Source organism: Dermacentor silvarum, chromosome 8 (assembly GCF_013339745.2).
Source record: "Dermacentor silvarum isolate Dsil-2018 chromosome 8, BIME_Dsil_1.4, whole genome shotgun sequence".
NCBI lineage: Eukaryota > Metazoa > Arthropoda > Arachnida > Ixodida > Ixodidae > Dermacentor > Dermacentor silvarum.
The window spans coordinates 6,629,599-6,655,876 of NC_051161.1; the positions used below are offsets into that span (position 1 = coordinate 6,629,599).

General features: G+C 46.2%; 2 protein-coding genes across 2 annotated transcripts in view; both read left to right on the forward strand.

Moving 5' to 3' along the window:
- The window catches only part of LOC119460561 (unconventional myosin-VI-like), a 119,784-nt gene that overhangs the window by 20,701 nt on the left and 72,805 nt on the right, over positions 1 to 26,278 (forward strand). The window contains exons 8-12 of the mRNA XM_037721495.2: positions 5,951 to 6,115; positions 9,594 to 9,759; positions 10,247 to 10,490; positions 13,310 to 13,467; positions 22,960 to 23,051. Of these exons, the coding sequence (XP_037577423.1) occupies positions 5,951 to 6,115; positions 9,594 to 9,759; positions 10,247 to 10,490; positions 13,310 to 13,467; positions 22,960 to 23,051 (825 nt within the window). The remainder of the gene's footprint in view (positions 1 to 5,950; positions 6,116 to 9,593; positions 9,760 to 10,246; positions 10,491 to 13,309; positions 13,468 to 22,959; positions 23,052 to 26,278) is intronic.
- Positions 15,613 to 17,784, forward strand: LOC125939759 (piggyBac transposable element-derived protein 4-like). Its single transcript, XM_049655152.1, has one exon. The coding sequence runs from the start codon at positions 15,981 to 15,983 to the stop codon at positions 17,607 to 17,609; it is 1,629 nt and encodes a 542-aa protein (XP_049511109.1). The 5' UTR covers positions 15,613 to 15,980; the 3' UTR covers positions 17,610 to 17,784.

Here is a 26,278-nt window from a genome sequence, read left to right on the forward strand (position 1 = left end):
AGAGAAAGAGACAGATAGAGAGTGAGAGTAATAAATAAATAAAAAAATGTGGTTGATCCCTCTTATATAGGAATCGGTATAGAACACGAAAGTGAAACGTGTCTTCACAGAAGTAGTGTAATGTTTATTGCACATTGATATATAATGTCTATTGGTGTTTTGTGGCTAAAGCGCTCTTAGGCGTTGATGCACCCACGCTGACGCCTGGTGGCACGTCTCCTCCATCACGACTACCAACGTCGATGACCATGAGCAACCGTCGTGCATATGGAAGCTGCACTACGCTGCACACGCTAGCACAACGCGAAAGACGAAGCACGTAACTGACACACTAATACAACGCGCAAGACAAAGCACGTAACTGAATCGTCACCGAGTCAAATCAGCGCGTACAGCGCGTCGTAATTGCAGCCTCCGCGATCAACTTCAGAAACATTTTCAGAGCTAATTGCGGAGGCCACGCTCCGCTGTGCTGAGTACGGTGAACGCCACCTAGGTGGCGTTGGTAGTGCTTCTTGATGCCAGCGTCCCTTCGAATGCTGGCATCGAGGCGTCGTAGTGCTGAGACCACCGAAGCGTTCACTGTCGGTGCGCGTTAGTGTCATAACATAGCCTCCTCTATACTTTTCGTGCCCGCGCGTTGGCGCGGAATACACAGGCGCCATCCGTCCCTCATAGTTCCGGTGCTTGCCGCTAGAAGCCGCCCCGATCCCACAATAACAGCAGACGACGTGGCCTATGTGCACGCTTGCATTGGTGATCGTCTAGAAACGTCTTCATGGCATAAGACTATGCGTATACGCTAAATAGGGTGCACACATAAAATTTTTAACACAAACACTGTATGCGGAATGCAATGCGAACTTTTATATTTGATTTCGCGCTCATAGCTTGAGCACTTTTCGGGACAACGGTTTGGCGTGGAAATCTTTCGCAAAGTCGTGTTTGTCAGTCACGCTCGTCACGAAGTTCACAAAAAGTGGACGGAGAAACTTCATAAACACAATGTCCAAGAGTTTTTCATGATGGCCTGGGGCTGACCACTTGAGTTGTTCACGTTTCTGAAGTACTTTCGCGGCGTTGTCGACGGCAGCCTTTAGTGGCTGCTTCATCTTTCTCGCTTTTGCGAGGAAAACTTCCAGGTACTTCTTTAGCGAATGCAGAACCATTACAAGCTCAGCAGACTCAGCAGGATAGAGGAGTCCACCTCTGTCCTGGTGCCTAATTAAGGCATCCGATGGCGTAGAAGTGTTTGGTTTCGTTACTAGAGTGAAGTATTCATCACAGGAAATGGTTTCGTGGATTTTCGTGCGATATATCCACCAACCATTGCTAGTGCAGTAACATCTGGTGTTGGGAGCAACGTCTTCCCCCTGTCGGGATGCTCCTCGAGGGTCGTTGTACGCTTCCTGAGGGCTGCATCGCTTCTTTCGGTTTGCTTTCGAGGCTGCAAATATGATGGATACTCTTGGAAGACGCTGGGCACAACGCCTTTCTTCAGTATTCGTGTCGTGCACCCTTCTTTAAAGTCGGAAAGGACGAATTAAATGTCGGCTACAAACAGTGGAATAACAAGATGTGCTATTTGGGGTCCAGTTGTCTCTCGAGATTACCTTAAGCCACTTTTCGCGAAGTTCTTGGTCACTGGGAATTTCGTGGAATGATACTCCGGTTTCTTTCCGGCCGCTCCATGATTTGCAGTGCGGTACGCAGCAGTACGGCATTGTGCAGCATTCGGGGCGCAACCAAACTTCTGAGCTTGGACAGCCGCCTTTTCTCTTTATCGGTAGTGCTGCACACAACAAAAATACCACTTTTAGGCATGTTGCCTTGAAACAAGCGAATTTTCTTTACGATGTAACACATTTAACAGAGAACTTACCCGAGTCGACCAAAAGTTGGAAGAAAGCGCACACAGGCACGGCTGTCTCAGTGAGTGCTGCAGTTAGCAAAGCACTTTTGGGACACGCACCACACTAGAAAGAACATCAACTGGCAAGCAGAGTTTTAGAACAAGCACGGTAAACTAATTTTGCACGCGGCGGGAAAACCGCAGCGTAGCGGTGTGCACCTGCTGTTGCAGCGAACGCCGAGTGAGCTATTATGGGACGCGAGCGCCCCTAGGGGAACGCCGAGGCGTTCAGGGGACGGCGGTGAGGGACCGACCGCGCAGGCACAAAAGTTATAGAGGAGGCTATGGCCATGTTGAAAGTCTAACTCATAATGCAGTACTTCTCTTTTCTGCTCGTAGGCGGCGGCACCGCCCCGAGCAAGAGCGCGGGTACACGGAGGAGTGTTAGATATATAAGGCGCGTCTGTGTAGCTCTCCGCAAATGCGTTTGTGGCGCAATGGGTTAAACGCTCGGCGATCTATCGTCGCGGACGAGAGGTCGTGGGTTCTATTTCCAGATTTTGCATGTTTGTGGAACTTTTTCTTCTGGTTTCTTTCTTTGTATTATGTTCTATGACGGAAATACGTCAGTGAAGTCTTGGTGGACCCCGGCATAAAACACTTTCGTGTTAATAAAATAAACTTTCTTGGTGAGGCGGGATTCGAACCGGAGTACCCACGCTCCGAAGGTGAGCATCATAACCACTAGGCTATACACCCACGTTTGTACAATATATGTACAATATACTGGGTACTTGGCCACAGAGATATTGAGGGCAACATGCTTGCAGATGAAACAGCCGCTTCCCTAACAAGAAAGAACTCGCCCTCTATAGCTGAACCTGCGATATATTTGAACCATTTCCTGTGGAAACGCCTTAGTAGCTATTGGCAGCTCTTATGGGACACTGAAACACTTAATAAACTCCACGTGATTACGCCCTATTTAGGGAGTTGGTCATCCATTATGAAAATACGACGAACTGAAGTCATTGTCTGCTATCTTAGAATTGGCCGCACATATGGCACACGTACTCGCCTGTTGACTGGTAATCAATCTCCTATCTGCAGTAAATGTGGCAAAACGCCGACTGTACTTCGTCTTTATAATAGGATGCCTGGAATTAGAACCTAAGAGAAAAAAAGTGCTTTTTTTTTAGCATATAAGCAATACGTTACCCTCCACCTGGCAATGTTTCTTGGCATTGAACCGTTTTTTGACCACAAGTTACATTTAAGGTTTCTTCAAGATGTAGCTATCAGCCCCCTAGATTCGTAGCGCATCCTGTCTCGAGAGGATGCTCCTGCAATAGCATTTTTGCAGAGCACATGCCTCCCAGCACTTGCATTCGAGGGCCCTGTTAAGGCACCAATGCTACTTTAACCTACACCTATTACTGCATCATCCCTTCGTTACAAAACATGTATGGTCATAACACACCTCTAATCATTGTCATTACTTTAATACTGATATATTATGCAAGTTACAGCGACTGATTTTAGGCCTCTTTAGAGCCATGCTACATCTACCAATCCCATTTAATTCTCCATTTCTTAAACGAGTCATTGAAAACTCATCACATGCATGGCGCTCTTTGGCCATATCTGGTCCTTGTGCCATAAAGCCCCATACATCATCATCATCAGGCAAGTAGACACACACAAGCACTATCTTCAGTGAAAGCTTTATTAGAAACAGGTGCAAAACAGCTGTGGCACCTATTTGTAATAAAGGTTTTTGTTGAAGTTAGCGCTTGTGTGTCCACTTGCTTGTCTCTGTTTGCCAGTAAGCTTACACAATCCTTAGGATTGGATGAGGAACAAGGTGAACGTCAACGCCTGTCCTGTGCGTTTCTGTGCACATGGTTTGACACCAGGGAGGAGGGGCATGATGTGTTTGGGATTTTCTCAAACATCTCGGCATAGCACATGGCAGGGATGGAGGCAACAAGGTGGTTCCAGTTTTTGGCAGTTCTTGGTATGAATGAATGGGAGTAGATGATGGTGTAGGCTCTTTGCAGTCATACGACCCCACATTCACCACAATATGAGGCAGTGTCTCAGGATCTCCTTAGACAACTCTGTACCATAATATATCTCACACATGCGTTAAGTGTTAAACCACTGATTGTTTTGCTCTATGACCTGTGATGCTATTGCACCAGTAAAACCTACTAGTTGTCATTGAGTTAATGTGGGTGTGATATGAAGGCACGTTAACTTGTTACACAATCAGTATGAGTAATTGTTCAAATGGGGCAGACTCCTGCCCTCTTTATTTTTTATTATTTTCTGTTCACTCAGAATACTCTAACGATGCTTGACATGCACTCGCCCAGCTCGGCCTGCAGCTCAGGAAAAACCTTGAGCAAAGCATAGCTGCAGGTTTCACCAGCTCAGTTTTGAGCATTGTTACTCTTGTGTGCAGCTTTCATTCCCATGTTCTGATTAGGACAGCATGTGCAACACATTTTGCTCCTCCTTCCTTCAAGAGTATTAACTGCATGTAAAAAGGTACTCTGAGCAGATAGTTCTGAGAGCCTGCATGACTGTGCAAGTTGCTCGTAACACCTTGGAAAATAAATGTCTAGAAAATGTATATAGCTGTGGGATTGGATGTACTGATTGTGCCAGTGTTCGGGTTGGATGTGGTAACCACTGTGCCATTGCCTGTGTACAGGAAGCTGTGCTTTATGCATAGCCGGTAACTCGTGCGTCTTTAGCTGTAAACCATGCACATGTTCCTAAGGTGCAGGCATTTAATGGGCCTGATTACTTTGGTGACCAATTGTGTGTGTAAATTTAAAGCCCCTGATTACCGTATTTACTCAATTGTAACGCGAGTTTCTTTCCAGATTTTTGCTACCTGAAGTCGATCCTCATGTTACAATCGAATACCGAAATTCAAGTTGTCTAAAAAGTGCAATGATGCACCCAATTCTAATCAACGAGTGAAATGTGCGAGTGACTTTCATGGAGAGCGAACGCACGGCGGAGGGCAAACGCAAAGTCTTCCGTCGTGTAAAAGGTCGTAGGGGGGGAGGGGGGGCGACGTTTAGCTGCAGCACCAAATGCATATCTTGCGACCAGGCGCAAGGGGAACTTGCGACTCAATCTCCCACGCGAAAGGAGGAAAGCGGGAAAGGAGCGCAGGGAGGGAGGAGGCGCGGCTTCTACTCTGCCACCAACTGCGTACTTGTACTTTGCACGACTGTGGGCTGTCGCGCGCACCGTATCTTGAAAGCGATCTCCACACGGCTCTTACCTTTGTACGCACTGTGCTTTCGCCACTCAGTTTCCGTTCAAGCAATAGACTGCACGAACCTTCACTCGCTGCTGCTGGCGCGCTTGCTCACTCTAGCGTTTTGACAGCGGTTGTACGCGGTCATCGAGCGTGATCTATTCATGTTTGCTTGTGAGCGTTGACCCCATACTTGTTAATTCAGTTAGTAAGCGAATGTGTCCAAGTTTATACAGCTGATAAAATTACTGTCCTTACTCCGTATAGCTCTGTACTAATTTGCTATCGCAATAGATGCTTTGCCTTTCGGGCGAAACTGCTACTTTTTCATGCATCCGGTGGTCTCGCGTTACTTTAGCGGAGTTTTTTTTTTTTTTCTTATTTTTTGCTGGGACGCAACAAAAAGTCGCCCCTCGCGTTACTTTCGCGGTTTTATTTTTTCTTGATGGACGCAATGAAAAGTCACCCCTCGCGTTACAATAGCGGTCACGTTGCAGTCGAGTAAATACGGTACTTAGTAGGTGATGCGACACCAGTCATATTCCAGTAAGGGTTTGACTGCCTTTAAAATTTGCCTAATAAGACACGTGATCCCAGGTGCATGACAGTAGGTTTTCGTCCAACAATTGCCCCCTAAACTTATTAACGAGAGGAACTGCGAATGTAATGGCAGAAAATCAGTAGGAGAGTGTCAATGGCAGTGGCTAGTGCTCCCCATTTCCCACATAGCAGTGTGGCAAACAGTGACAGTTGCTGGAGGAAAGCATGTCACTGCGTATTGCAGTCTCAAGTGTTTTCTCGGTCCTTTCTGATTGCAGTGCAGTGTAGTGGGTGGCTTCATCTCGCACTACCTGCTGGAGAAGTCTCGCATCTGTGGCCAGAGCAAAGGTGAACGGAATTACCACATCTTCTACCAACTCTGCGCTGGCGCACCCAACGAGCTCAGGCAGCAGCTCCGAATCACCAGCCCGGATGACTTCCATGTGAGCACTTCCCAAAGAATCATCATCGTTCACTCCAACTTCCTCAACTCAGGCTGCCAGACTTGTTGTGTTGCTGATTCTGCACCATTCCTGCTGAACTTCTTAATTTGTACAAGGCACATTGCATGTGTGGCAAGCCTTAATTTAGCGTTTCAAACATTTGCCCCATTCAGGTGTCCCAGTCCCTGCTGCACTGGTGTATTCTGCACAAGCTCTGCCAAGTGGCTTCTTCTCTGCCCTTATTATTTTTCTCTGTGTGTGTTCGCGATGATGCAGAGACATGCAGCATAGATAGGCATTGCAACTCTGTCATTGATAACGAGAGCAAGCAACATTCTTACTCCGCCTGGTGCAAAGCCCACCTGGCAGTCGAGGACCGCTGCAGTTGATGCTATGCTGCATGTACAGAGTGCAGTTGTGGTGCTAAGAGCTTAGCCCTTCTTTGTCCTTGCTTGCCTAATATAGATGCAAAACACTGCAAGTGGTGAGATGCATTTAGTCTTAAAGGAAGAGCCAAAGTGCATTGGGTGCACTGCTCTTGGATACAGAGGAGCACTGGAGTTTTTGCATTGTGTTGAGCACAGGTAGCACTTGAGTAGAGCACCTTGGTGCAGGTGATGCACTCGCCTCCTGCCCTCGTGGCCTCCTCTAGCCTGGCCGTGGCTGCGCACTGCTGTCTGCACGAGTGGGTGCGCATATGCGAGTGCCAGGCCCGTAGCCCGAGGGGGGGGGCCTAGGGGCCGCCCCTCCCTGAAATTTTGATTGGGGGGGTGGGGGGCGGTGTTCTCCAGCAGAGCTCCCATCACCCCGCTGCGCAAAGAAACTTGTCAACAGCTGCTCGCCATGTGCAAGACTGAGTAGATCTTTCCGTGCCCATGTTCTACGGCGCTCAGTACATCGGCCAAAGTCTTTTTATTTTTGGCTCTGAGTAATGCTGTTTTATTTTTATTAATGAAATCAATTAAGCCGAATCGTCCGTATAAAAATATTATACTATTAGGAAGATTCATCTGAAAACTAAAAAATATAAAACTATTAATAAAATAGTATTTAAAAAGTAACATAATTTACATACTGCGATTTTTATCGAAAATAATTACTGAAAAATACTAGGTGCTTTCCTCAAATAGTCAAGGCCTTCAGCTAGTGCCCCCCCCCTGAAAAAAATTCTTGGCCACGGGCCTGGCGAGTGAATGTGTCGGGGCATATCTCTAGCGGGTGCAAACATTAATGGTGAGCCGAGATGACTAGTGGACTGATGCGCACTGTGTTCCCGTGCACCTAATGTTGGAGGTTGTGTGATCTCAAGTTCAAGAAATGCCAGCGAATTGGATGGACCTGCTGTAGCTTGCAGTGCTCATGGTGTAGTGCGCAGTAAGTGAAGTGCCGGTAGAAGCATACTGCACACATTTAGTTAGTGACAATAACCCTAACAGGTCACTGTTCTCTGCCGCCTCATTGAGGTGGAATGGTTTGAGTGCATGTCGCTTGCAGAAACGAAAGCAGGCCACAGTGTTGTCACATTGGCTCAACAAGCTACGCACCTAATTTGTGCATCGCTTGCACAGTAAGAAATGGCGTGGGCATGAAGAAAGCTGACTACACAGATGCTCTCATGAAATGCACTTAAGGACAGTACCAACAAGTCTATACCAACAGATAGCTCAATGGGCTGCACACAAATTGCACAGGGTGATCGGAGCCATGCAGCAGCGCCTGCTGCATATGAAAGAGCCAAAATTACTTTTCACTGCTTTGGAAAAAAAGCTCTTAGTGCATATTTTAGGTCAGGGGTTCTCAAGCAGGTTCGTTCCAGGGAACCCTGATAAGCTCCATGATGCGCCAAGGAACCCCCCCCCCCCCAGTTAACCGAATTAAAATGTCCTAATTAACCAAATGTAGAATTATCGAGGGTATCAAGAAAACAATAAACAAATGCTTAACTACATCAACACGCTTTTATTTACTCAATGAATCAGCAAATTCTGTTTATATTTATTTAGCACAAGACCAGTGCAGAAGCTGAAATTCTCGTCATCTCATGACTGATTTGCGCTAGCAGCGGCGAAGGCCTCGTGCACGTACATCCCGATTATTTTTTTGCCAGTCAGCTGCTCGCCAACAAATTGTCCGCCCATCGCGATGTAGCCGGGGCTCTTAATCTTCGACAGCTTTAAACTACTGCTTGCCGCAACCGCTGCGCACGAAACCGCGGCCGCTATCGTCGCGATCATGGACGGCGACCTTGCGGTTCAGAAGGCAGGCGGCCGACGCACGCACGAAGTCAAAACGAAACTACCGTTCGCTGCAAGAAGTGCGGACGAAACCGCGGTCGCTGTCGACGCTAACATGGTTGGTGACTACGCATTTGTGAAGGCACGCAGCCGACGCGAGCCTTCACAAATGAAACTACGAAAACGAAACTACTGTTTGCCTCAGCTGCTGTGGACGAAACTGCAGTGGTTATCGATGCGATCATGGATGGCAACTACGCACTTATGAAGGCACGCGGCATGCCACCAACGCGGTGCTACGCGCGGCGATAAACGCAAGAATAAAGTCTTAAGGGCGCAATTAGGCACGAAGCGCTCCGGCGTTGCTGTCAATCACGTGCCGCGCACGCTTGCCACTGAGGATCATGGCGATGCGGACTGCGCCGCTTCGTTTCGGTTGGACGCTAGCGTCGTTCTTGCTCTTCTGCGGCGCGTATTTGCGATGCTCCGCGCATTCTTTTTTCTTCATTTTTTTTATTCCTCCAATGTATACGTCAGTGTGCACGCAATCGGCACCTACGCTATCTACAAACGGCAGAAATGCGCATATTGGTAAATTATGGCCTCCGAGGTTTAAGTACGAAAGCTTAGGCGTAATGCCCGTTTTCGGAGGTTGGGTGGCTACAAGCGGCTTGCGAATTTATTACTCAGTTCGCGCGTTGCCGTTACGCGCTGTGAGTGCTTTTGGACACTCGGGCGTGAGTAACGGAGGTTCTGTAGATCGAGCGCACCTCGTTTTCGCCGTTTTAGCCACTTGGTTAGCGCGGGACCACGGAAAATTTATCAGTGGCTCGCGGAACCCCGAGCAGGGGCCGGCGGAACCCCAGGGTTCCGCGGAACCCACTTTGAGAACCCATGTTTTAGGTAATGGTTATTGTCACGTCACATTTTTAATTTGCGGCAACGCATGTAAAGAGACGTAAATTTATACTTGGCACTTATTGCTTACTGCCATTTAATGCGTAGTTTTGCTACGTTCCCACCAGGTACATATTAATGAGGTATTGGCCACTCAAAAGTGCATATTGCCTCATAGCATGCACCCCAGAAATGTGCTGGGGAACCTTATAACAGAAAGAAAAAAAAAAAGGTATCGGAAAGTAGTCTATTCTGAAGGAAGACGCCTAAATGAATTCTGCTCCACCGTCTTTCTGAATTTTGAGCAAGTTGTTCTTGATCACTACTCGTTTTTCATGCTGTTGCAGTACTTGCGCCATGGATGCACCCAATACTTTTGCTCTTCGGAGTCTGAGAGGCTGCTCAAAAACAACTCCCGATCCAAGGAGCATCAAAGCAAAGGACCACTGCGTGACCCAGTTATTGACGATGCCAAGGACTTCTCAAACCTTGACCGGGCCCTCCAGCTTATGGGTATGTGTACCATCTTGTAGGCACAGTGCGACATGAAACAATGGGCAAAGAAGGAAATGCAGCGCTGTCTATCCGCTCAACTTTATTTGGAAAAACATGCGCGGTAAGACTTTCTGGCTGTGCATGCTCCCCCAAATAATTACGCACAACATGGTAAAATATGGACAAGCAAGAAAACCATCATCTGGATTAATCACAAGGCAAGAAGAGGTGGCAGGACAGAGATTAGTGGACAAAACCCCAAATCTTGCATTTGCAAACCAAGAGGCACAAGGGTAAAAGCTACGAACTCTCCCATCTTCCTCTTTTATTGAGAGTTGTGTACCAGTCTGCATTTTGTACACCGCTTGATCAGTAAGCAAATAACTCATTGCTGTGGCACTCCAATTCTAGCTGCAGCAGCCACTGGGACAAGATAAAAACAGAAATGCTCAAGTACCCAGCACTTCTCCGAAGGTTGACTCCCAGCTTCTTGCCTGACACGCAGGTCTGACTGACGAAGAGCGACTCAACATCTATGTGGCAGTGGCCGCCGTGTTGCACCTGGGCAACGTAACCTTTGAGGAGAGCCCCGATGACAGCCGTGGGGGCAGCCAGGTGATGCCCGAGTCGGAGCAGTCGCTGCGGGTCGCTGCAGCATTGATGGGCGTTGACCCAGACGAGCTGCGCCAGAGTCTGCTGAGTCGTGTCATGCAGACCAGCAAGGGCGGCCTCAAAGGCACCGTCTACATGTGAGCACAGACAGTAACTTCACTGTTCTGATGGGTATACAATATTGAAGCAATCTTGGGCAAAGCTGCAGGGATGGTAATTGACAAAGTTATTTTTTTATTAACAGCATTTAAGGCCCATTCCTGCACTAACAATATTTGTGCTGCAAGTTCATAGCAGCGAAATGCAGCTTCACTTAAGCAGACAACACATGCACCCGGTGGGGTATTCTGTTAGTGTCCACCTAGTGGACATGTCCATTTGTCTGCTGCTGAATTACTGATTGGCTGGAGTGCCTGTCTCCTTCTGACACGTATCCCAGCCCAGCCAATCATAACTTCAGCAGCAGACAAAATGGACATGTCCACTAGGTGAACACTGACAGAATACCCCTCCTGGTGGCTTGTGCATAAGACACAAATCCAGGACCATGGCCTCAGTGTGCCATGAGTGTACCCTAATCTTTGAGATCATGCCAAGAAGCCGCACAGGTTCTCAACATTCTGGCTAGAGCCACCCTATTCTAGCTTCTGCATCATTTTCAGAGAGGCAGCGTTTTCCTAGTTTAAAGGGAAGCTGAAGAGGTTTTAGTATTCGAAGATTTACAGGGGTTTGGAAGGTTGACACTATAATTCAACTCCTGCAGTTATTTTCTCGATTATGCGCGTAGCAGCGTTGCAATCGTGGTTTAAATTTTCATTGAAGCTCCGCCCCCCTTCGCGCGCCGAGAGTAGCAGCGAAAAGACCGGGCGCGAGGATGACGTCAATACAGGGGTCACGTGTGCGCTCTATTTGAATCATGCTCCTCGCAGATACTTATAATGACGTCACGATCGTTTTCGCCATCAGAGCCCGTTAAACGACGCTGCAGCTTGTTTTTGCTAAATTAAAGCAACTAGCTGAGACTTCTGGTCTGTTGAACTATAATTTTCTTATTCATGAGGTTAAAAACTATAATAATTCATTGAAAGCTCACTTTTTTTAAAAAAGTGCTGCTTCAGCTGCCCTTTAAGTACAGTCAACGACCGATAATTCGGACTTCACAATGAACGTAAATAAGTCCTAACTATTAAATGTCTTAAAAAATGAATGAGCCGCCCCCCCCCCCCCCAAAAAAAAAAAAAAATTTAATTTACGTTTTAATGCCCCTGTGCAAGGAAGAAGTGGTCGATTCGTTGCTTCACACACATTCGCTTACGTGCAAGGAATGTTCTAGACACTGTTTCTACTGTTTAGTGCATACATCAGTTTGAAATGGCCAAGCTTTATGTGAGCGTGTTCAGCTCCATCACTGGGTTGTCCTTGTTTCTTTCTGAATAGTATGCATGCATTTGCGTGGCTCCACTACAGTCAACAGCCGGTTATTCAGACACCGATTTATTTGGACATGCTTGATTATTTAGACAGCCCCGTGGCACCACCCTTAGCCGCATAGACATTTAATGTATACAGGCGACGAAAAATTCGCACATCTTACAGCATATTGTGCAATAATTCGGACTCTGACTGCATGACCGTGCACTAATATGGCTACCGAGTCGAGCAGAAATTGCAGTATTTTTTGTTTTGAGACGTTGTCGACATGGTCGTTGGTCATGTCACTGATGCTTTGCAACACCGTAACTAGCAAAGCCTAGTCGATCTTATATTCACCAATGAGAATTCAGTGCATGCATCAACTGCACTTTCGTCTGTCTGTAGCAACAGCATGACTATGGTCGAAATACGGGCCGCGTTTTTGTAGCGACGCCTTCCACTCGATTTTATGCTGCTCTTCATGGCTGGCTGACCCCGTTGGTAATGTGTGCGGAGAATTGCTTTGACCACTGAGAAAGTGCGAAAAGTGCGAGAAGGAATAGCTGAAGAGGCATTGCCAGAAAATCGCAGCCACGGAGTGCCTAGAGCAAGGGCAAGTGTGTGTGTGCGCAGCAACACGCACTGACAAGCTTGGGCTGTATTCATGAACGATCGCCTTCGAAAGGTAGTTTTATTTTCATGACATTTCGCGTGACTAGCACGAGACACACTGACAAGCTGCTGCATTTCTGCACAGTGATAAAATAGCATGCTTGGCACTGTGCCAGGAATGCCATCACTCCTAGACGTGGATGCGTCTTGCGCTATAATCATGCGAAATTGAAGTTATCTCCAAAAGTTAATATCTGAGAATGTGGCACACTTTTTTCGGCCACTTTGGGAATAAAGTCGCATATTTCTGGGCAAATTTGGTATTTCAGACTCCCGGGTTATAAGGAGTCTCCGTAGAGTCCGAATTATCGGTCGGCGACTGTATAAGCGCAACACTGTCTTGCTTGCCTTTTTTAATGATAAAATTCTTTGTTGATTGCTGCATTGAGAATGGTTTCAGTAGCCTTAGAGTAAATATCTGTGCTGAGCATCCAAATCGTATTTTGTACCTTTATGTCGTGGCAAAAATTGTTGTGCCCTTGCCTTCCTGGCATGATAATTGCCATGTGCATGTGTGGTGTACAGCATGTTTGACCAAAGGACGGGCACAGCACTGAACAAGTGCATCTCGTTCTTTGTCCATAGCCGCTGTATAACATACATAATCGTGTCAAACCACCTAGCCTGCTAGCCTTCCTTATGCTATATGCAATCTTGTTCCTTCAGATATTCATAGCCGCCTTGGAATTGTTTAGTGTTTGCTTGCTAATGGAGAGTCTTTGACTTTATTGCACCACCAGGCTGCATGCTTCACTCTGTGTGCAGTGTGACGTGCATGCATGCAGAGGGCCGTGTTGTTGTGCCTGTTGAACAAATGACATGATTGTGACTGATGCAAGTTGTCGCATGTCTGCTGGTGTGATCCCCCCAGGGTGCCCCTGAAGGCCTACGAAGCAAACAATGCACGTGATGCCTTGGCCAAGGCTGTCTACTCTAAGCTGTTTGACTTCATTGTACGGCGCATTAACCAGAGCATTCCGTTCAGTTCATCGTCCCACTACATTGGTGTGCTTGACATTGCTGGATTCGGTAGGCATTTTTTTGTTTTTCTAACATTTGATTTTGTTTTTATTTTTCCTCTTCTTCCCATGTGCTAGCGAGAATAGCTTAAACTAAAAATCCAGGAGGAGAACGAAAAATTCAGCTATTTTTGCTCCCCTTCCGCCCATCTTCCTTTTCAATACACTAAGCTGTAAAAGTAAGGGAAAATTCTGTGTTTTTCTTTCTTCTTTTTCCATAAAGGCGCCCAGTAAATTAAAGAGGTCTGAAGGACCGAGGCTGCAAAGAAAAGTGTCGGAACAAATTTAGAAAATAAGGGCCCATATATTACCATTTTTTGCTTGCATGAAGCAATGGTGAAGCTGTCCCAAAATGATTCAATGTCTTTTTGGATAGTGCAATTGGTTGGTTTCCTCGCATACATTGGGCTCATGTTTTGAATGTAGCAGGCCTCAACAATCTCCTGCGGGTGCCCACTCGAAAAATGAACTGCATTTGAAAGCAAAGGAGTGTCTGCAAGAGGTTGCTTCTGTCCTAAGATTTTTATGCAATAGCAGTGCTGCCAAGCCTAGAGAAATTTCCCTAGATTTAGGGATTTTATACTTTGTTTAGGCAAAGGAAGAAATTTGTCCAAATCTGGTTGTCCAACATAGTTGTGTTGTGGGTTTTGCTTTTTGTGTTTTTAGTTTACTATGTATTACTCCAGCATCTGTCTGCCATATATGTACTAAAATGTGTGAACCTATATTATGCCTGCTGCCTTCTATAACGCCATATTGGCCTTGAAGGTATGGAAATAAATAAATTTAGTCTACAATTTGGTGGCACTTATGTAATGCGTGATGAGCTAGTAGGTACATGACTTGGAAAATTAAACAGCACTAATAACAGGACTTAGCAAAAGACAGAGTGCTGTCTTGTGCCTTCTTGTTTAGTCCCGTATTTAGCGCAGTTTCTTTTTCGAAGCATTTGTATAAGCAGCAGCGTTTATGAACCCATTCGCAACTCAAATGAACTGCAGGGGGCGCTGCAAAAATTGGCCGCGCCTGGCTACACTGTGCAACATGGCGGTTATACGGAGGTCGCCGCGTCGCCGAAACCGCTGTGTTTGATGTACAGTACACAGTAGTTTGATGATTTTCGTGCAGTGTGATGCCGGTTTGCGCTGTTTTGTGGAAGGAAAGCGAGTAGCTTACGCCGACCAAATCATTTTAGCCGATCTGAGAGAGGCACAGTGGGTAATGAGGCTGAAGTGGTCGCACGGTGTGTGCAAACATCTGGCGTGACAGCGGACCCACACGAGATTCTGATGAAAATCACCGATGTATTCTTGAACCCATTGGTCGTGGAACCGAAGTACTCGTGCACTGTTGGATGGTCGGAAAAGTACAAGCACGTTTCTGCTGTTTGAGTCACTGTTAAGGCGCAGATAGATAGTCCGGTGTTTCGAGCGTGTGAGACAGCGGCCGGCGAAGTTGGATACGTCACGCTGGCCTCGCCAGGATTGCCAAAATATTACAACCTGCTCAGTTTGGTACATTTAATATGGCCCGCAGCAGCGCACCGAAGTGCTCGATCAGCTGTTGCCGCTGTACATGCGGATAAATGCGCAGCCGGCGCGCGCTTTCTCATTGTTGTTGCCTTAACACATTTTTGTTCGGCGAAGGCGCAAACTCTGCACGCTCTTTTCAGTCCAGAGAGCAAGCGAACCTAAAATCAAGCTTTGCACTTTATCGCGAGCATGCGCTACGAATCTGTGGCGAACATTTCTCGATACTTTTGCATTCCTGTTATCTATTTTACATTCAAGATTTGCACAACGTGACTGTTGCTTCGCTTAGCTGTAGTTATTCCAGTAGTTGGCGCATTGTTTCTCTCATAGAGAACAATACGATAAATGAGAAACCGAAAGATTTGCTTACTACAACAAAAACACATTTGCACACCATGTACATGTATGGCTTGTTTCGCGTGGCCTGACCATGATTGATTACTCCCCGCTGTCAACGAACATGTCGCTTATGGCTGCTGTGTAAACTAATGGAATAAAACAAATGTTTCTGTGTAAATTAATGTTAACTAATCTACTGCATTATGAATCTAATTAATTTTCATGTTATTCTATAATTTACATATCCTGCACTTTAAGTGGTCAGAACTGTGTTCACCTCTTAACCCATTGGTTTCCGCGGCCGGCACTCCGCCGGCCAGGTTGGCGAGGCCAAAAGCGCTTTGACCGGCGAAGTGCCGGCCGCCTAGAAAATGTTTATTTTTTACATTGTTTCATAGATGGCAGCACAGTACTTTGTGTTTGCTTTTTGCTTGGTATATTATTCGCTAGATGGACATAGTTGTCCAGGTTTTTTAGCTGTTTGAAAGTGGTTTTTTTTTTTCTTCAGAGGCGAAGGGTGCACTATCGCGGCTTTTTCGAAACATGGCGCCACGGAAGAAACGCGGTTTGACGGATGAAGAAATACTGAATCTTGTGTTCGACAGTGACCAAGAAAGTGACGTTTGTGATGAGGACGATGTTTTGTTAGACAATGGGGACTGCCAAACTGATGAAAGTGGTAGTGATGAAGAAGAGAATCTGTGTTCAGCGGACGCCTCCATGGATGCTTCGCAGACATTTCCAAAGAAGCGCAGGATTGAAAACTGGCGATGGGAAGAAGGATGACAGTGTTGAAAAAATTGTCGAGCACCCTTTCAGCGGCCAACCAGGTATCAAGAGATCCATAGAGCTTCAAGTAGGTGCAAATCCGAGTGCTCTTGGAATGTTCAATGCGCTTCTTGGAGAAGAGATTTGGGGGACAATTGCTTTGCACACAAACGCCTCTGCAAGCGAGAAGCAGCGCTCGCATCCCGACCCCTCATGGCATGAAACAACGCCAGGTGAAATGAAAGCTTATTTCGCCATGTGCGTGTTGATGAGCCAAGTGAAAAAGAGCAGGATTCAGTCCTACTGGTCAACGAGACCTGTCATCAGCACACCATTTTTTGCCACTGTCATGCCAAGACATCGCTTTTGGGCACTGTCACGCTATCTGCATTTCTGCGACAACAGCATTCCCCAAAATGGAGATAGGCTCTGGAAGATACGGCCTGTCCTTGATCACATACTAAAATCCATTGGTGCAGCCTATCATCCCGAAGAAGATCTTGCGGTCGACGAAAGCCTGATGAAGTTTCGGGGTCGGCTGTCTTACGTTCAGTTCAATCCTTCGAAACGAGCAAGATTTGGATTGAAATTCTACAAACTGTGTGAGTCATCCAGTGGTTACTGCCTGAATTTCTCAATTTATACTGGAAAAAGTGAGAAAACACCAGCAACTGATGGGCTATTGTGCAGTGAGGCCGTTGTTCTTGACCTCGTTGGAAAACACTTACCTGATGGCCACACGATATATATGGACAACTGGTATTCTTCACCGATACTGTTTCGTCGCCTTAAAGAATCTGGTTCGAATGCAGTGGGTACAGTTCGTCTACACCATAAGAACATGCCAGATGAATTCAAGAAACTCAAGATGAAAAAAGGTGAATGCAAAGCTCTCTTTGCACGAGGCATCATGGCTCTGACATGGCAAGATAAAAAGCAAGTAACTATGCTCTCTACCTTGCACAATGCAGCTAATGTGACCGATTCAGGAAAGAAGGGTCGCCAGAACGGCTTGCCAGTTTTGAAACCGCAAGTTGTACTTGATTACAACCGAGGCATGGGAGGAGTTGATCGCGAGGACCAACAACTCGCTTCCTTTCCCATCATGAGAAGATATGCGAAAGGCTACAAGAAAATCTTCTTTTACATTATGGACATCACTGTTTATAACAGCTATGCTCTATTTGTCAAAGCAAATGGCAAGCGGCTCCACTACACTGATTGGAAGGTCAATCTCGCTGAGGCCATTTTCGAAGAGACCACTCTGCCCCTCTACCATGATCGAAGAAACCCGCCTGTAGCGGCCTCACCAATGCGCCTACAAGCCGCCGAATGGGCTCATTTTCCTCGCCACATCCTGCCAAACAAAGTCAAGCAAAATCCATCAAGACTTTGCTTAGTTTGTAAGGCACACGGCAAAAAGTCCGAGAGCCGATGGGAGTGTGAAAAATGTGAAGTTGCTCTTCACATGCCCGTGTGCTTTAAACTTTTTCACACACGAAAGTCATACTGAAGCACCTGATGCAGTCAAGCATTGTTAAGCAAATAAAACAAAGTTTGTTATTCTATGACGTTTGTTGCGGATTTTATTGCGGTTTAGGTGCACCTACCCAAGCCGCCGGCGGGCGCGAAAGTTTTACGGCGGAATACCAGGCGGGAACGGCCGCGGAGAGCGCGGAAGCCAATGGGTTAACTGCCAATTTCCTTCAGACACTGATAAGAGATACAATTGCTTTGATAATTACGCATTTTCAATGAGCACCTACTAATTTGCACTAGTTACACGGATAGCGTGTCCAGGTCGCAAGGAAGGCGTACCGCTATGTCACCCCACAGTTATTTTGCATGCTGGCGCGTACATGTTGTGCTTACATAGAACGATTTACCGACGTTACCCGGGAGTACCTGAAACTCCGATGTAACGATCGATTTTCGCTGATGTACCATACTCGGTAGTTCCACGTTGTGCGCCGCATGTGTCCGATATAACAGCTTTAATGAAGGAAAGCTTGAGTACTACGGCGACATTTGCATCATAAACTGCATTACCACGCCGGCTATCACATGAAACTGCTTGTTGCAGCACGCATACGCTGAACGTTATCACGATGGCAGTAACAACCTCAACGCAAACTTCCTGAAGTTCGCTGTAGCGCTTTACTGCAAACATAGTACAAGCAACAGTATCGCGTTCTCTTCACACAAACAACAAACCGACCCTCGCCTGAAAAAAAAAAAAATGAAAACTTTCTCAAGCAAGATGTTGAGAACATAACAATTGCCATTGTCGCAGCTTATGATAAGATTCGCAGTCCATGTGGCTCTGCGACGCCGCAAAACTGCAAAACGCAGAATAATTCCACGGCTGTGCGGAGTTTCGTTGATGGTGGCGCGCACCCGCTCGCAGTGCGAAGGCTACGGACGGAGCGTCTGCTCCGACGCTCCGACCTCCGTACGAGGTTTCCGGCGCTCGCCGCTAGGTGTCGCATGAATGGCTGGAGTCGCGAATAGTGAACCATGTAACCCATGGTGGCCCACCATTTGCAGATACATTCTGCGCATGTGCAAGAAATGTATTTTGCAACCATAATACTTCCATAGAGCAATGCATTGTTCCCATTCAACAGCTTTACCTTTACCACTGCAAACCTTTCTAGATTTCCACGGTAGCAAAGGCTCTTGAATGGCAACAGCACATTCCTTCTCGTTGGCTAGGTGTGGGGTAGGAAACCATGACGACAATACTTTTTCGGGGACTTTTAAATGTGTAAGCATTTCTATGCCTACCCAACAAGAAACCTGTCCATCCATCATATAAGACGAATGTAATGTCTCATACTCGAATGCAATGGCTCATACTCCCCTAAGACTGAGGAGACAAGCACTCGGCAAAGTGAAGCAAACAGTGCATACATTCGTTGAAATCACCCATACAGCACACAGAACCGTACACGTTTCAATAAAGAACAAGCTCAAAACAAGCATCTGAACCATCAATAAAGCATTGCATACCCCCCTCGACAGTTGTAGTGGTGGTTTTGCAACAGCTTCGCTGGGCATCCACTTTCGCAGGTTCAAAATGATCAATAAGGGTTGATAACAAGCAATAAAGGTTGATAAGGGTCAGATGTAGTTCGATAAGGTTGATAACGACCGTTAAAGCTTGAAAAGTGTTTTTGCTGGTCGGATCAAGTTTGATAGGATTGATAATGACATCGCACTGTGTGGAGATAGCAAGTGGCACAACACTTATGCATACGACAATTCCAGTGGAGTTTCTGCGTGAATTTTTAGGAAAGCCTTTGTGGCCATGCTTCTACCATTGGGACCCTACTTAGAGGGAGGAATGGAACCTGTGGAGGCAAGGTTTTGGTTAACAAGCCAGGCAGGAAAGCAAACTTACAGTTTTGTAATTGGTCTATAAAAATCCACTGTCTACCTGTTATTCGTGAATGTAAATGGACTGGCATTTTCTTCAGTCACTACTTGTCACAGAAAAACAAGTAAGAAGAAAAAAAGGTGCTGGAAAACAAGGCAAAGGGCAAAAAGAGACCTGTTGAGCTTGCAGCTCGGCTAACAACAAAGTGCAGCATTGTTTTCCCACGAGATCTTCTAATGAGTGGTTCAGTCACAGCTATGGAAGAGCGCACACACTATTTGGCAAATCACCTGGTACTCAATCACACTTCCTGTGTTATGCCTGTGCTATGTTCTTTTACATTTAAAATGCAGTAACAAAGCTTTGCGCTAGAACTTCAATAGTATCATACGATGAAAGTTTCACTCACTTTCGGTGACCTGCTGCCCAACTTGGCACCCTTCTTCACTTGAGATTATGGCTTTGTGGTACTCATTACATTACACATATCGTTATTTGATCACAATCAGGAATTCATGAGAGTCGAAGCAGAGTTACTTTCTGTGTGGGAAGCCTTTGTCAAAATTACGGCATCAGACTTCTTCTACATGCTAGCCTCTGTAGTAAAATAAAGGCTAGCAGCTCTGAGAGATTTGAGTGTTTTATCTCCTGACACTTGCTCCTGACCAATGTATACGGCTGTTCCGCAAACTGCAGAGATATTTTGTTAGAACTAGCTCTCGAGCATCAAGCAGCACGTGTTACGACACTGTTGGTGAACCGCCGCTGGGCAACTGGCCATGGCCGTCTAGTGTCGAGGAATCGGGCAGTGACCAGACACTCTTCCTATGTCCCGAATTTTTCGCTACTTCTGTCTTGCTTCAACCGCACTCCCCTATTGCCAGTCATTACCACACCTTTCAACATTCACCTGATTGTTGCACTTAGAGCGGCCTCCTAACATTCCTATTTCTGTGTACCTTTTGAAGTCTAGACACCGCCGCATGAACGTCTCAGCTCGTCTGCATCCACATACTTCCCCACCCACCTGTTTGTTGTGGCTATTTCACATCTTGCCTGCCCTGTGCCCCCATCCTTGTTGTATGCTGTTGTGTGTAACTCAGCGTTGTGTCGATGCATGTGCTTGGTTTGTGCCCCCCCCCCCCCCGCCCTCCTCTTCTGGCTACACCCCTGATACCTTGCATTTAATGCTGTGACATGTCACTTTGCACTTGCCGACTGGCATTTTGCATATTTGTGCTGTACATTCTTTCCGGCAGGAAAAATGACTAACGTTGTCAAAACGCATGTCGGCGGCAACTAACCTTGCTGATCCAACTGTTTCTTCCTATTAGTTCATTGGATAATATAATGAAGAAAGTGTTATTACATGACAATATGAGGCAAGTATCAAAAACAATGCAGTTGAAAGTGGAAGGAGCGAGCATGACACATTTAAGAAAATGCTCCCATGCACGTGTTGCTGTTCCGGTCATGCACTGTATCCAGTACAGTGGACATAATAGAAAATGTGTTCTGAAAAAAGAACTTGGCTTCAGTCAGTCACAATATTTTACAACTCTTGCTTCTGAAGGCTGCTTCCATCCCGTGCAGACAATTTTATGTACCAAACCACAATGTCACGATGGTTATAAGTAAAATTGTGGGGACGAACTTAACTTACCCGCCAGAACAAGAGGCCGCCACCTTTGAAGCCGAGTTTGGGAAAAACTGTGGTTGGTAGTGCCTTCTAGGGCGGCTGTTGGAAACTTATGTTGTCCACTGAAATTGGCACTATGTACAAGGGCTTCTTGGAAGCAATAAGCTGGCTCCAAAAATAGACAAAATTTGTTTATTGTAGTAGACAGCCTAGACAGGCATGTCGCAATATTTTTGGAACTCTTCTGCGATGTGAAGCTCCTCGTGCCACTGATAGTGACGACGGCTTGGTGGGAAGCAACAATTCTGTGAGTTTTAAGCACGTGTCCTCTCTTTCTGCGTGTGTATACTTTTTAGCACTGATCTCCGCTAGTTACGGTTAACATGATCCGGAATGAGTGAGAGGCATGCCTTGGGTGGAGCTGCAACGTTCTCCTGCCACAGGCGCGAAAATATTTGTGGGTCTGTCTGTCTTCTTAAATGCTCTGTCTTCCCACGCATTTAGTGCTGGAGGTTGCGTAATCTCGTGTTCTGGAGGGCGAACAGAAGCAGACACACACAGCTCTGTGTGTGTCTGCTTCTGTCTGTCCGTTCTCTTTCGCATTGTATCCACAGTAAAAAAAAAAAAAATGTCAGTGACTGTACTTACATAAAGAGTCAAATTTCAAAATATCAATATTTCGATAGAATGAAGTGATCTGCCAATTTTACTGACTTCATTATATTGAGGTTTAACTGTTAAACTTCAAGCAGGAGGCTACATTATCACTACTACTTGCTCTGCAACATCATTTCAGCTTGAGTGCAGTGACTTCATTATGTAAATGTTTAAAACAAGCTTAGTAGTAAATTTAAGATATCAATTAAGGGCCTCTTTGCATGGCAATATAATTTATCTTTACAGAAACCATTTGATAGGGTGAACAATTGTGCCTTACAAAGATATAGGGAAATTGTTTATTCGAGTTGGGGGAAAACTGGCTTTGGAAGTTTCCAGCACTGCATAGTAGTCAGGGTGCATAACATTAAACCTTATTTGCATGGAAACAGCACCCTTCATGCCTGTGCGAATTGGTATGAATGAGCAGGACATGCAGTAAAAGTTTCTCTCACATCCATGAGCCTTGATAGAAAAACCCCTTGAGTGACCTCTTAGCTAGCTGCTGTAATTTCGATGTCCTTTGTGTGCATTTTGTGGCTTAGACAGTGATTTAGCAACAAGGGTTAACCATGCATTGCCAAGATGAAATAATATGCTTTGTGTAGCAAGTGGCGACTTGCAGAATGGGCAAGAAAATTGGTGCGAGACCAATTTGCTGACCTGCTACAGTAATTCTGCTTTCCGCTAGAGCTGAACTGCACTAGTGTTCTGCACTTGCAGACCTTCCTGCACAAATTGTTTACTAAAAGAGTTCACTGAAAGTGATTTGCAAAGTGCAGGTGGACGCACGAGGAGAAACTTCATGTATACCTGACTGTAGTGTAAAGCTACACGGGAAACCTAAATGTTCAGAGTTGAGAGAACAAAAAAGGAAAGGTCTGACCTGTTTCTGGAATAAAACCACTACCTGACTGGGATGCTGCCAGCTAACTCAGAGGCTAGACAGTGGACTACATATGAAATTGAATCGCAGCAAATAAGCTTCCTTTGTGGAATTGTGCTATAGTCATTTGGCTTGTTACTTGTCCTTTCAGAACATGGCTGTGGTGACAATTTATTTTATTCTAATAATACATGTGCAGGCTTGATAGCCATTCACTAAGTGAGACCTACGAGGCTTTCATTATTTTCATCTTTGTTGCATTCAAGCGGCTTTAATATCATGTGGCCCATTTCTTTTTACAGAGTACTTCCAGGTGAACAGCTTTGAACAGTTTTGTATCAACTACTGTAATGAGAAGCTGCAGCAGTTCTTCAACGAAAGGATTCTCAAAGAGGTGACTGGCCCTTCTCTGCTTACTGTATGTTGGGATGCAGTTGCTTGTGTGACATTTACATAGGTGCTCCTGTTAATTATTATCCTATAATTAAGTTGTTAATGCTTCAGAAATTATATTACACTTATTTATTAAGGTTGCAATTCCCCCTCAGGGCCTGTCTGTCTATTTTACACATTTGTATGTGTGAAATAGACAGACAACGAGTTGTAACAAGCATGCAATACCTAGCATTATAGATGCAATAATAAAGCAGAATGAAACTATTTACTGAACAGTAGTGTATGTATAAACCATTACGTATGTATATATACATTACGTATTTTTTCACATATAACCTGCCACCACGTTTCACCCGCATCCTCAATTATAACAGTCCAGAAAGAAAAAAAGAAATCCACATGTATAACCCGCTGAAATAACTGCATACAACAACGCTCCAATCTTTGCAAATACAGTCTCCATTCGCAGATGCACAACTCGCCCACATCATATCTTCAGCCAGCTGCTCTGTTCCCCCCCCCCCCCCCCACAATTTGGCGATGCTGACAAAGCGGTATTTACACAACGGGCATGATTACAGACAACCTTGCTTAGATCTTTCCCAGGGCGATAGGCAGGTGCGCCATGTCGGGAGCTGATTGTAAGGTAGCGAGTGTCTTGCTGGTCCAATGGTAAGGAGGAAATTTGACGTGAGTCTGATGAATCAGCTGGACTCGGTTGTGGAGAAGCTGTGTTGTTCGAAACATCAAAAGGCTGCACAGGCAAAGGAGGCACTTGTGAAGTTGATGTTCTAGCTGCAACAGGTGATGGACTTCAAGAGACAGAGGAATGTTCCATAGTTCAATCAAGCTGGGTGGCTATGGCAAGAAACACACTCACAGTTGACAGACATCGTGCTGCAATAGTGGTTGCCAAGTGTGTGTAACGCACTCCCTGTAGTGCATACTCATTGCGCTGATGATAAGTCAGTTAGACAGGACATCTTGAAATGATGCGTAGCTTGGCCAGGGAATAATCGACAAGGCTATCTCCAGGTGACTGGACGCATCTGGTGACTATGTGCTGCCACTGCAGGAGCATAAGTTTGTCACCAAATTGTTCTTCAATGGCAGTCTTGAAGTTTTTCCACGTGTCGCAAGGATTTCCTGCCACGCTTTTCCAGTCTGCAGCAGGGCTGCGGAGCTTACTAAGTGCTACGGCAAGGAGAGTAGAACGTGTCCACGAGGCCAATCCTTGCGTACGCACAAGTTCTTTGATCCACTGGCGAGCAGGAATACGGCCGTCAACACTAAAGGTTGGGAGTGAAGCTGAAAGGTCGGGCAGCGTTGTGACTTGAACAGGAACTGTCGACCGTTGTGCCAGCATGAGAAGCAGTTGCAATAAGTCACTCATTACTTGCGTGCTTACTCAGTGAAGCAGCCCTGACTCATTACGAGTCAGGGCTGCTTGACGCCAAATGGTTGTCAGTGATGTCAGCAAGTAAACGTTCAATCATTTTGTCCTTCGAACCGGCGGTCTCCAGGTTACGATGCAGCAGTTCATAACGAATATAGTCTGTTGTGAAACCATAGAGGTCTTCCGCGGTGGCTTCATTCCAATTTATGAGTCGCATGACGGAGGACGAGTAGACAGGCAAGCTCGAAGGAAGCTAGAGCAGGCAAAGGTGCAAAGGCGGGTGGCGAGCTTCAATTACCAACTCAGGCGAAGTGGACAGGTGGCTTTGGGTTCCTCGGTATGGTTCGTCGTCGACCGTACCAAATGGGAGGACTGGACAACGCAGACACAGCGTTTAGGAGAATAAATGTGGTTTTATGGCAAAACAACACAGCAAAAACTACAGTGATGGTGCACGCGTAACACGCGATGCAAGGTTGCCAGAATACAGGAAGGCTCACAAAGTACAGTGATCAACGCTCTACCGTTCTGAAACTGCACCAAGCTAGGAGCCATGCTAAGCCCACCAGATTTGCAGCGACCGCTCGGGGGCAAGGAACACGTCACCTTTAACAGTGGTGTTGGAAGTGAGTGTTAGAATGTGCTCATTGCCCGGGGGAATGAAATAATCGGTAGACATGATTAAAAGTAGGCTGTGAGCATCAACATTGGATGAAGATTCAGTGTCCGTCATATGAATAATTCGCTGACGACAAGATATCAAAGCTGAAGCTGAGGACAGGAAGTCCCATCCCAAAATCATTGCGGGGGTACACGGATACAGCACAATAAACTGATTGTGATGAAGGATGCCATCAATGAAAACACGCGCAGTACAAACACCGGAGGGCTGAAGAACTGCATTAGCACAACAAAGGGGAGGGCCAATATATGGTGTCTTCACTTTTCGCAAACGAGAACACAATTCAGTACTAAAAACGGAAAGCGGTGCACCTGTGTCAACCAGTGGCGCACCGACGGGGGGGGGATTCGGGGGTTGTAACCCCCCCCTGAGGCCGACTTAATCCCACCTTTTGTTTAACCCCTTTTCTTTCCTTACTCATTTGAGTACTGCAACTAAGATGTAAGACGCGCAATCGTCTGCACACTCGCAAAAAGCGCATTTTTTTTACAATTTCCCGTGAAGAAATCGAAATTAGTGCTGTTTAGGTGGTATTGGCAAACTGTCAACCCCCCCCCCTGGCAGAGATCCTGGGTGCGCTACTGGTGTCAACCAAGGCTGCCGTCCGTACAACTTCAACGTACACAAAAAGTACATTTGATGGGCACCCCGGAGGAGTTTCTTGTTGTCCAAAGGATGCAGCTTTCCCTCCTGAAGCTGCACTATACAGTTTTCTGGGCGGTCATAGGAGGTCTAAGTAGCCGGTCAAAGAGGGGAAGAGGACTGCATCAGTGATGGAGAGCGACAATGCATGAAACGGAATGAACAAGCAGCATTGGAACTCCTGAGGACATGGAGAACGTCGCGGATAATTGCAGTACGAGCGCCGACATTATGGTACAGGCTCAGAAAACTTTCAAACCCATCGTAGCCACGCCTTTCATCTTGTTGACGGCGTCGGGAAAACCTTGAAATGTGGCCAGGGATGCCACAATAGTAGCCAACAGGTCGAGGTGGGCTCAAGGTGTTGTAAGACTGAAGAGGTGGTGGTCTTGCTGTGATAGGATTCAGGAAACCGTGCATTGCAGGTGCCTGCTGCGGTGGCTGCTGGCAGGGTGGCACTATAGTGGCAACCTGAGTGTAAGTTGTCGTAGGGATAGGGTGCGGG

Coding starts and splice junctions, on each gene's coding strand:
- LOC125939759 (XM_049655152.1), top strand. CDS start 15,981: ATGGGGACTGCCAAACTGATGAAAGTGGTAGTGATGAAGAAGAGAATC.